The sequence below is a fragment of the Eulemur rufifrons genome, chromosome 29, assembly GCF_041146395.1.
Source record: "Eulemur rufifrons isolate Redbay chromosome 29, OSU_ERuf_1, whole genome shotgun sequence".
Classification (NCBI taxonomy): Eukaryota; Metazoa; Chordata; class Mammalia; order Primates; family Lemuridae; genus Eulemur; species Eulemur rufifrons.
Window position 1 is genome coordinate 22,800,682 of NC_091011.1, and position 10,347 is coordinate 22,811,028.

Genomic DNA, 10,347 nt, shown 5'->3' on the forward strand with positions numbered 1-10,347 from the left:
GAGACGAGCAAAGAGGCCTGGGCCCCAAAGAAGGAGGAACGTCAGCACTTAGAAGAGGAGTTGGCAAAGAAGACCGAGGACAATCAGGACAGGCTAGTGACACGGCAGCCAGGAAAGCACGTTTCAGGGAGGAGATGGTCCAGCGTGGCCAAGGCCCCTCCTCTCCCTCCTCCCACAGAGGAGGTCGAGAACTGAAACAGGCCCTGCTTCCCGAGACCTCTCCACTCTTGACAGTTCCCCTCAAACCTCCGTATTCACCTTTCCCCTTACACCCGACTCTACACTAACCCTCCCTGCGCCCTCCTGGCTCAGCCCGTGTGGAGGCCACCACTGTGGAACTTGGTCAGAGGAATCCACACCCAGGGTGGGGGTGGGGAGGTCCCTGCTCGGTGCCGTGCACACTCTCTGGAGCTGCTCTCTCCTGAGACATTACACGGGAAGTAGCCAAGGAGTGGCAGTGAGCTGCGACAGCAGGAAGGGAAAAGTCCACCTAGGCAGGTTGAACTGAGAGAGAGCACAGGGGCCATTAGCCTTCGACTGGAACAAAATAAGGAGCTAATCTCAGGTTGTCATGGTGATGGTTTTGTCCAGTTCCACACAGTGTTCAAAACCCCTGAGACTGGGGCACCAAGGAGACTCAGACAAAGCCACCGTCCATCCCTTTAGAAGCCCCCATGAGGATGCTGGGGTACTGCCAGAACAAAGTCCCCATTTCGGCACACAATCCAAGGGTAAAAATGACTCCATTTACTTAACAGCCAATGTTTATGATCCATAAAATCAGGCTCCCCTGTGAGCTAAGTGCCGGCGGGTAGGGGTAGGACTAAAGATGCTTCCTCCCCTTTGGAAGTCAGTGGTTCTCCAAGTGTGGACCCCAGACCAGCAATACCACCTGGGAATGTGCTAGAAATGCAGGTGCTTAGGCCCCGCCCAGTTAGTGCATCAGAAACCCTGGGGGTGGCTCCAGCATCTGTTTTTTTAATATAATTTTTTATTTTTTTTATTTTAGCATATTATGGGGGTACAAATGTTTAGGTTACATATATTGCCTTTGTCCCATCCAAGTCAGAGCTTCAAGCATGTCCATCCCCCAGATGGTGCACACCACACCCATTAGGTGTGAATATACCCATCTCCACCTCCCCACTCCCATCCACCAGACACCCAATGAATGTTACTATATGTGCACTTAAGTGTTGGTCAGTTAAGTCAGCTAACACCAATTTGATGGTGAGTACATGTGGTGCTTGCTTTCCCATTCTTGTGATACTTCCCTTAGTGGAATGGGCTCCAGCTCCATCCAGGATAATACAAGAGGGGCCAGGTCACCACTACTTTTTGTGGCTGAGTAGAACTCCATGGTATACATCACAAGCCCTCCAGAAGAGTCCGATGCACACATGCTCAAGTTTGAAAACAGCCTGACTCAAGGAAAACGCAGGTTTGGATAGAAGCAGAACCCTCTGTCCGATGAGGCTTTGAACCCTATGGGGAATAAGTTCCTCAGAGCGAGGGTCCCTGCAGACACCACCCCTTCCCCAAGTGTGGTGCCTGCTCAGTCTCAGAGCAGCTGGGGGGCCTGGCCAAGAAGCTCATCCTGCTCTGAGGATGGGGGGGCCTGGGCTCAGCCCTGAAGGGGTCCTCCTCCAGGCCTCGCCCTCTGGGGAAGGTGGAGAGGGCTGATTCAAAGCACTTGGCACCCTGGACAGGCCTCAGAGACTGGTCAGAACAGCAGTGAGCAGGCTTTCACCTCCTCCCTCCAGGCCTCTCTCTCCTGGCCCTGCCGTGGCCACCATGGGCGTCCGGCTCCGTCTCCTCCAGACTGTGGGGACCCCCGCAGAGGACCATACCTGACCAACCCTGCTTAGACGCAGGGAAGGCTTCGGGCTGAGGGAAGCCCACAGCCTGTAAAGAGGAGGTGCTTGCTGGCCTCCTTCTGGGCAGGCGGGCCGCAGAGGGAACAAAGCCTGGCGCTGCACAGGCCTGGGGGCGCTGAGCAGTGGAGAAGCCAGTTCCCAGGCACAGGAGTCCTTTGTCCTTCGCTTCTGGCCACAAGAGCACTGCAGCAGAAAGGGCACTCCCTGGCCGAGACAGAAGACCTGGGCCCCATCCCAGAGCTGCCTCTGTCCCCCAGCGTGGCTAGCCAGTGACCATCACCTCTGGCCTCAGCCTCCCGTGTATCTGTCACGTGACAGAGCCAGCCTGGCGTTGGCTCAAGTCCCACTTAGAATTCAGGACTTTGGAATAAGAGACAAAAACCCGTAAATATATCTCCAGACCTCCTCCTCTTCTCAATAAGCACCTTTAAAATAGACCAAGGATGCTGCAAAGTAACCCCGTCAGCAGGCTTGTGTTCACACCCCACGCCACCACGCCACCTCCCTGGCCTCTGTTTTCCACCCCTCCAGCTGCCTGCTGAGCTCCGGTGCCTCCCCTCGGTGTGTGCCTGTCTCCTGGCCTCCACTCTGAAGGCCACACTATGCATTACTAGCCCAGGTTCTCTTTGGGGGTGAGGTTTTCTCACACCTCGCTTCTAACAGATTACTGTTCTCACTCCTACTGACTCACTTTACTACATTTGGAAGATTATGAGAGACACACAAAATACACACAAATATATAAAAACTACATTTTATATATATACACACCCAAGCATTGCAGTGAGTTCATAGTCACATACACTAGAACAAACTATCGGGCTTCATTTCTCATTTTCAAGTGCATTTCAAGGACATCGGCTGACCTTTGGCAGAATTCCATGCCCGGTGTGTGTGCCTGGGCACAGCGTGGGCAAGAGAAGTGCAGGGAAGGGCTGGCACAGGTTAATGACATGATGCACAACTGCTCACTCTTTGTCACTGTCAGGTTTGACTCTTGGCCAGGAGTGTCCCCCAGCCTGGCTGACCTGTGCCCTGGGGCGTGCTCTCTGGCCTGAGGTCGCATGAATAGCCTGGCGGATGCTGTGCCCTGGCCAGAGGTTCTCAAACCTGGATACACTTCAGAGTCACCTAGAGGCTTACAACACACACCCTCCTGGAGCCCCCCAGCCCAATGCTGATGACATCTGTCTGGGGAGGAGCCTGGACATTACCATCTGTAAACGCTCCTGGCGGGCTCTAAAGTGCCGCCCAGTGTGATGAGAGGGGTCACTGCCCATCTTTCACAACTATGTGTAATTTGGAGTCAAGAAGCCGAGCTCCAGTGAGGACGCCCCCAGGAGCAAGCCAGAGGCTCTCAAGGGGCACAGGAGGGGAATTAAGGCCCTGGCCTGGCAGCTGACAGTGGAGTCCACGCTCTCCCAGAACTTGAGGCCTGGAATGGGGCCCAGAGGCCACCTGCCGTGAGGTCCTCTTGATGAGGGTCCCCCACCCTCAGCCTGCAGGGCAAAGCTCTCCACAGCACGGGCCGCAGTGAGCCTGGGTGGATGCTCCTTCTCAGGCCAGCCTTCCCCAGGGGCCTCCTCTCACCCTGGCCTGCCCTCTCTCCTTCCCCAGGGGGTCACTAGAGGCTGAGAATTTATGCTACGCTGGGCTGGAGCAAAGCAAACACCCTTCTGCCTTTCCATAGCTTAGAAAACAGTGCAGGCCTGGGGCACATTTAAGGCCCCCCTCTCCCCACTCCTCTCCCCGGGGGCATTTCAACTGCCTCTGCTGTGTGACCTCTCCCCCCAGCACTGGGAAAGCTGAGGGCGGGCGTGTCTCCTCACTCCTCTTCTGAGCTGCAGTGCAGCCTGGTGGTGAAGGGCACTGACTCTGGAACCATCCCAAGGCACATCGGTCTTGGCTGCACCCTTCCCTGCTGTGGGACTTACTAGGTAGCAGGCAAGTAACATAACTTCTCTGAGCTCGCACAGCCTCACCCATCAAACGGCCTAACACTCTACTCAGCCCAGGTTGGTGAGGGTTGAATGAGCTCTGGGGTGTGTGTGTGTGAGAGAGAGAGAAACAGAGACAGAGACAGAGACAGAGGGGGAGAACTGAGACCATGATGACCAGTCTTTAAGCGCTGGCTGTTCCAGTTCCCTCCTGCCATACTCACAGCCCCCTCCCCGCCTTTCCTCAGGTCACCCCCACCTTCAGTGCTTCCCCATCTCTGAAGCCCAGCCCTGGTCCCCAGCCCCTCCTCCAGCCCCTCCCCCAGCCCCTCTTCTGCTCTTCCAGAAAGCCTACCCAGATCTGACCTGCTTCCTAGAGACATCTCTCCACTCTCCAGAATAACTCAGATCTAGCGGGGGGTGGGAGGCCTTGGAGACCCCTGACACTATAAAATGAGAACTTTTAATAACTACAGTGTCTCTGTTGAATGCTTAGCAAATGCCACATGCTGCCCTTAGCACGTCTCACACACTTTATCATTTAATAGAATATCCTATGTAGCAGGTCTTATTTTCTCCTCCATTTTGCAGACAAGAAAATTAAGGTGCTAAGTGCCCATCAGAGGTCCCATGGCTGGCACTGTGGGGCTGGGACTCAGAGTGTGCGTCCTTCTGAGGCAGTGTGTCCCAGGGGTTGAGGGCACAGGATGCCTGAGTTCAATTTCCACCTCTGCCTCTTAATGGGCTGTGCCCTCCAGCAAGGTATATAACCTCCTTGTGCCTCGGTTTCCTCACCTATAAACTAGGGGTAATAATAGATCCAACCCCTCTGGCTGCTGTGGTGACAGAGTAAAGCACTAGCACAGTGCCTGGCACACAGGAAGGCTATCAAAGTACTGGTTATTAATATGATCCTGCCTTAATTTAAAAGAGGAGATCATGAGGCCCAGAGCAGGGAAAAGCCTTGGAGTTGGTGGTCCAGCGAGGCCTTCAGTCTTTTCCTTTTTCCCACCTAATGGCTGCCCTTTGCTTCTGCTTAATTAGCTCCCGGCTCTGTCCTATTGAGTCTCACCCTATGACTCAAGGGAGAGATGAGGGACCCTCTCCTCAGGCAGACTGGCAGACTGTGGGAAGGTACAGCCTCCTCTCTTGTCTGGGTGCTCAGGGTTAGAGGAGAGCTATTCCCGCAGCTCTTGGAGAATCCTTCACACGCTGCCTTCCGTGGCCAGCCCTGATTCACGGGCTCCCTGGGGAGGGCCAGGCAGAGTCCTGGGGGCAGTTGCAAGGCACAGTGGGGGCCAGCCACTGCTGTACCCCCACCTTCAACTCCAGTGGAGACAGGCATGAAATATACAGACACCTGCTCCCTGGGCCCTCAGCTAGCTCCCCCCACCCACTGTAACTCAGGGTTCCAGATACAGGGGTTAGTTACTCACTGCCCCCAAAATGTCAGGCTCCTGTCTATCAGGACTTCTGTGGTTCCCTCGCCTAGAATGTTCTCCCATTCAGCCATCCCTCAATGCTCACCTGCCTTCCGTACGCCTACCCATCCCTTAGGCCCAGCGCAAGGGGTGTCAGCATCAGCTTCTCATTAGAATCACCTGGGGAGCTTTTAAAAATTATGGTGACTACGCAGGACCTGAGGTTCTGATTGAATTGGTTTGGACTGTGGCTTGAGTACATTTTTCTAAAAGTTCCCCTGGGGATTCTGATATGCAATCAGGCTTGAGAACTGAGGATCTAGTTGCAACGCCACCTTCTCCATGAATCCTTCCCACAGCGAACTCTTCCCTTCCTGAGCTCACCTGGAGCTGAGGCCTCCTCCTCACACTGGCCTGCCCCCTCCTGCGATGGCGTCTGTCCTTACATGCGTCTCCCTTGCTTGTGCCAGGACATCCCTGTGGGCAAGCCTGTCCTGCTCTCTGTCAGCCCACCCGATGTGATTAAACTGTACCCAGCCCCGCGCCCCGCCCCCCACCCCCTACCGCTATTCTTTTCCTCCCTCCTGGTTGCTTTTATTGCTCAACCCCAAAAGCATCTGAGACATTCCATACAGGAACAATGGCCTGGATGGGCCAGGACACCTGGGTTCCAGATCCACATCAGCATGACCGCCCCCAATATGGTCTAAACAGTCACCATCCTCAGTGCCCATTTTCCCATCCTCCAAGCAAGACACTTGAACCAGTTACTCTTCTGCTATTCTTCTGGTTTCCTCCAACTCTGCGCCCATCTGGGCTCCTTGCCTCAGTTTCCCTAGTTGCTGGGGTCTAGACTCCACTGTCGGCCTCGGTCAGGGCTGAGCAAGAGCTTGGCCAGAGTGAGAGGCCGATGTGGCCAGAGTAGCTCCAGTTAATGTTCACCGAGAAGCAACTGGCCGGGCACTAGGTCCAGTGGGACCATTACATTTAACTGGGCTGCAGATTAATCAAGTGTTTAAACAGATGGTGCTCAGAGGAGCTGGGAGGATCCAGCGGGAAAAGTGGATCCCTCTGGCCTGAGCAGAGAGCCCCACCCTCAGGCAGACACAAAGCCAGCCCTCCAGCAACCTCGAAAAAGGAAGGCTGGGGAGGCCTCCAGACACCCCCACCCCCAAATCCCCAACTTCCCCTCAGGCCAAAGGTTGAGAGTGCCTTTGCCTCTGCGGCTGGAGCCTCCCACCTGTGAGGTGGGGGAGTTAGGAAGAGAGGGGGTCCACAGACCACTGGCTCTCACCAGGGGCTGTGCCATTCCCTTGGGACATTTGAAATGTCAGGAGGCATTTTTTCGTTGTCACTGGGATCAGGGGGTGTTGTGGGCATTTAAGGGGAGAGGCTAAGAATGCTGAATGTCCTGCAACGTGTGACCCAAACAGCACAAGGAAGCAGTACTCTCCCCAAACGCTCACAGCGGTCCCCAGAGAAGCAGGGCGCCAGACAGTCTTCGGAACTGGGGTTCCCACTGCGCTTTCTTTTCCGATTTCTGATGGAATGAGCAGAGGAGGTGAGAAATGACCCCATACCGTCTGCCCTGAGTTGACCAAGTGCTCTACAGCTCAGCCACTGCAACAGCTGTGTCCCTGCTGCCACCAGGCCCAGGATGCCTGCTAACAAGCTCTCTGACAGCCGCTGCCCAGCCCAGCTCTATCCCAGGCCCCGTGGGAGAAAAGGCAGACACATCCAGCCACCCAGAACAGCCCTAAGGCATCCAGAGCAGACTGGCCCCGAGGAAGGCAACCCCAGCATCACTGCCCAGAGCAGATCCAGGAAGCGATTGCTCCAAGGGGCTTTTCTGAAGGGCCCAGAGACCCGCCCCCTTGACTACCTCTTGCAAGGCGGGCAGAAGAGGAGACCAGTTCTAAAGGCTGGCCTGGATGTGCCAGGGACACCGCACCCTCCCCACCACCCTGCTCACCTGGGAAGGAATCATTCAAGCCCATCAGGTCATTGGCCCTCTGGATCTTCTCCAGGCACATGGCTTGCTCCTTCTTGAAGATGCAGTCGGAGTGCATGGCGGTGGCCTGCGGGAGACACACAGGATGGGTGGTGGGAGGCGGGGCAGCCCATGCCTAAGCCCTCCTACCAAAGCCCCAGGGGCGATGTCTTGGGAGAAGTGAGGACAGAAGCAGGAAGAAGGGAGTGATGGAGAAATGTCAGGACCAGCAGGGGCCCTGCCATCCACTTTGTCACAGATACCATGAGGGCTCGTCTCAGCCACCAACTCAATGTGTGGCCTTGGACAGGTCTTAGTTTCCACATCTTACAATAATATTAGCAAACACACGTAGCACTTTACTAGGGGCAAGCATTATCCCGAGTGTTACATATGTGTGTATGTGTGTATGTATCTCAAGCACTATAAAGTAGGCACTATTTTTATTATTTTTCCATTTTGTAGTCACGGAAACTTAAGCACGGAGATGTTAAGTAACTTGCTCAAAGTCACATGGCTTTGTGGACTGTAGAGCCAGGATTCGAACCCAGGCAGTGTGGCTCCAGAGGCCATGAGGCTACTACTGCACTTTAGGGGAGCAAGCAAGCGGTGGGGAGACGACAGGCTGAGAAGGCTCATTGCCTCCCTCCTCGGTGGCCCAGGAAGGAGGTGCACTCTGGCAGCTGCTGGCAAAGGAGCAGTGACAGCATTCAGTGGGGCCTACTCATCACTGTCATTTACAGAAGAGGAAACTAGGGCTCAGAGCAGTTAAGGCACTCCCGCCCAAGGTCACGCAGCTGGTTAGTAGAAGATACAGGATTCAAGCTCAGGACCAAGTAACTTCACAGCCCATGCACTGCCATCATGACAGCTGCCTCAAATGCTGTCACTTTAACTGAAAACCCTGGGGCAGGGACGGTTCCCTAGGGGATGTCAGCGAGTGTGGAGGCAGTCACAAGGCATCTGAGCTGCCCAGGGCCATGTCTGGGGAAACTGTCCAATCTTGACTGTTCACAGATGTGCAGGCGGCTCCTAGGGGGAGCATCGGGCTTGTCCACGGTCCCACAGTGGGTCAGGGCAGAGGCAGGACCGAAACCTGGGACTCTGAGGACAGCCTCATGCACTGCTGGTCAGGTGGTAGGGCAATACCTGAGAATCCTCCCCTGCCCACTCCCCACCCCCACCCTTGCTCAGGGGGAGACATGAGCAGAGCTCAGCCTTCTGAGTCCTAACCTGGCAGCGCCCTCGTGGGCTGCGGACTAGAAGATCAAAAGAGGCTGCTGCAGCACTGACCAGGGCCCCTGCATACAGTTGAGCAGGTTGTGTACTGCACAACTCTAAAGCTTGCCACACGTGTCACTATCATAATAGATTTGTACATTTTGTAACAATTTCCAGTCAAATCAGTACAGGGTCCTGAGGAATGGGCACCTTTTCTACTTCACACAAAGCTGTTGGATGGCCGGTGGTAGTGCTGCCAAAGATAATAGCTGGGTGAATAGCTTAGCTGAGGGCACACAAAAGACACGGGTCTCTGGAGTGGAGGCTCAGCTGAGCCAGGGGCTCCAGCTGATCGTGGAGGGGAGGGTCCTGGGCCCTTACCATAGGCAGCAGGAGGAGGGCAGCCAGGGAGACCTGCACGACACCGGCCATGATGCCGCTCAGCCAGCACTGCTGGCCTCACACCGACAGCAGCCGCCGGTCAGCCCAAGGTGTCTGCAGGCTAGAGAAGAAGGAAAGGCACGAATCCTGTGAGCCCAGTACGGCAGAGACCACCTGCCCTTCCTTATTCCCACCCTCCTTCCCTCCCTGCACCAGGGCTCTCAGCCCCCAAGGGCACGCCCCGCCCCCACACCTGCACCCATCCTGTTCTTTATTCTTCAAGCCTGCAAACATTTGCTGAGCACCCAGTCTGCACTGGGGACGCTGTGGCCACACACTGGCGCAGCCCCGTCAGTCCACTGGGATGGTCTGGAGTGGCTTTCTCGGCAGCAGAGTGGCCTCCCCAGATCTTCACAATCTCCCCTTCCCCACAGTGACAAAGTGTTAGCTGGCACATGCATGCCCCCTCCAGAGATGACATTTCCTGGCCTCTCTCTTGCTCAGAGGTGCAGGCACCTGATGATGTTCATACCTAAGGAATGTGGGTGGCAGTGGCGCGGGGCCATGTCTGTACCTCCTGTCCATGAGGCAGGGCATGATGTCCCCTGCTACTCTTATGCCCTTCCCACATGCTGGGCCCAGCTTTGACAGGGTGGACAAGGACAGTATCTGAGGGGCTGGGGAGCAACACTGCGCCAAAGGAGCCAGGATCGCCCGCTGAGTGACCTTATGGAGCCCAGCCACCCCTCCTGCCCAGATGGCCCGCCTAGCTCCAAACTGTTCCTCAGAGAGAAAAGAACCTCTGGTTAATTTACTCACTCTTAAAGGGCCTCTTTGCTCCAGCTGCCTAGCCTGGTTCCCTAACAAATACACCCTCCTTTCACCCTACCTCATCCCACCTCGTCTTCCAGACAAAGCTTTGAGCTGTGACACAGAAATCACAATGACAGCTGAAGAGTGTGCTCAGGCCTCGGAGCTGCAGGAGCTCTAAGGCAGCAGGTCCACGAGGACCAGGGCTGCTGGTGGGGACCAGATGGGTTACAGGGAGTCCAGCCAGGGAGGAGGCTGCGAGAGCACAGCACACTCCCAGAGGAAGAGTCTACTCTGCTTCTGAAATTGATCATTAATCTATGCATCCTTCAACCCAGCAATTCCACATCTGGGAAATATTTGCCCTGGGACAAAGAGGAGCATATGCAAGGATATTCGCCGCAGTCTCATTAAAATGGCATCAACAACAAAAAACGGGGCAGCAAAGCATTCATCATACAGGCACTGCTAAATAGGCCCTGGCACAGCCATATAATGGTTACAGTTATTTTTAAATTATTATTATTAAATTGTCATCAAAAAGATTGAGTAGGCCCGTATCAGGGGCACAGCTGATCCACAGGTGCCTGGTTTAGGAGGCCACCCTTCATTCACGTGCATATCACAGCCATTAGTCTCTGCACACCCCCACCAGCTGGCAGAGCTGCCACACCCTCGGGTCCTTTGTGCCCCTGGCTCTCTGCCTAACC

At 55.2% G+C, this 10,347-nt stretch overlaps 1 protein-coding gene across 4 annotated transcripts in view; it reads right to left on the reverse strand.

The window, feature by feature from the left end:
• The window catches only part of ADCYAP1R1 (ADCYAP receptor type I), a 40,604-nt gene extending 31,690 nt beyond the window's left edge, over positions 1-8,914 (reverse strand). For 3 of the 4 annotated variants that reach the window (XM_069461934.1, XM_069461933.1, XM_069461932.1), the window contains exons 1-2: positions 8,828-8,878; positions 7,208-7,313 (exon numbers count right to left, since the gene is read on the reverse strand). In XM_069461934.1, the coding sequence (XP_069318035.1) occupies positions 7,208-7,313; positions 8,828-8,878 (157 nt within the window). Of the gene's footprint in view, positions 1-7,207; positions 7,314-8,827 lie in introns of all 4 variants that reach the window. The other variant, XM_069461935.1, reaches the window with a different exon arrangement.
• Between the last annotated feature and the right edge of the window lie 1,433 nt (positions 8,915-10,347).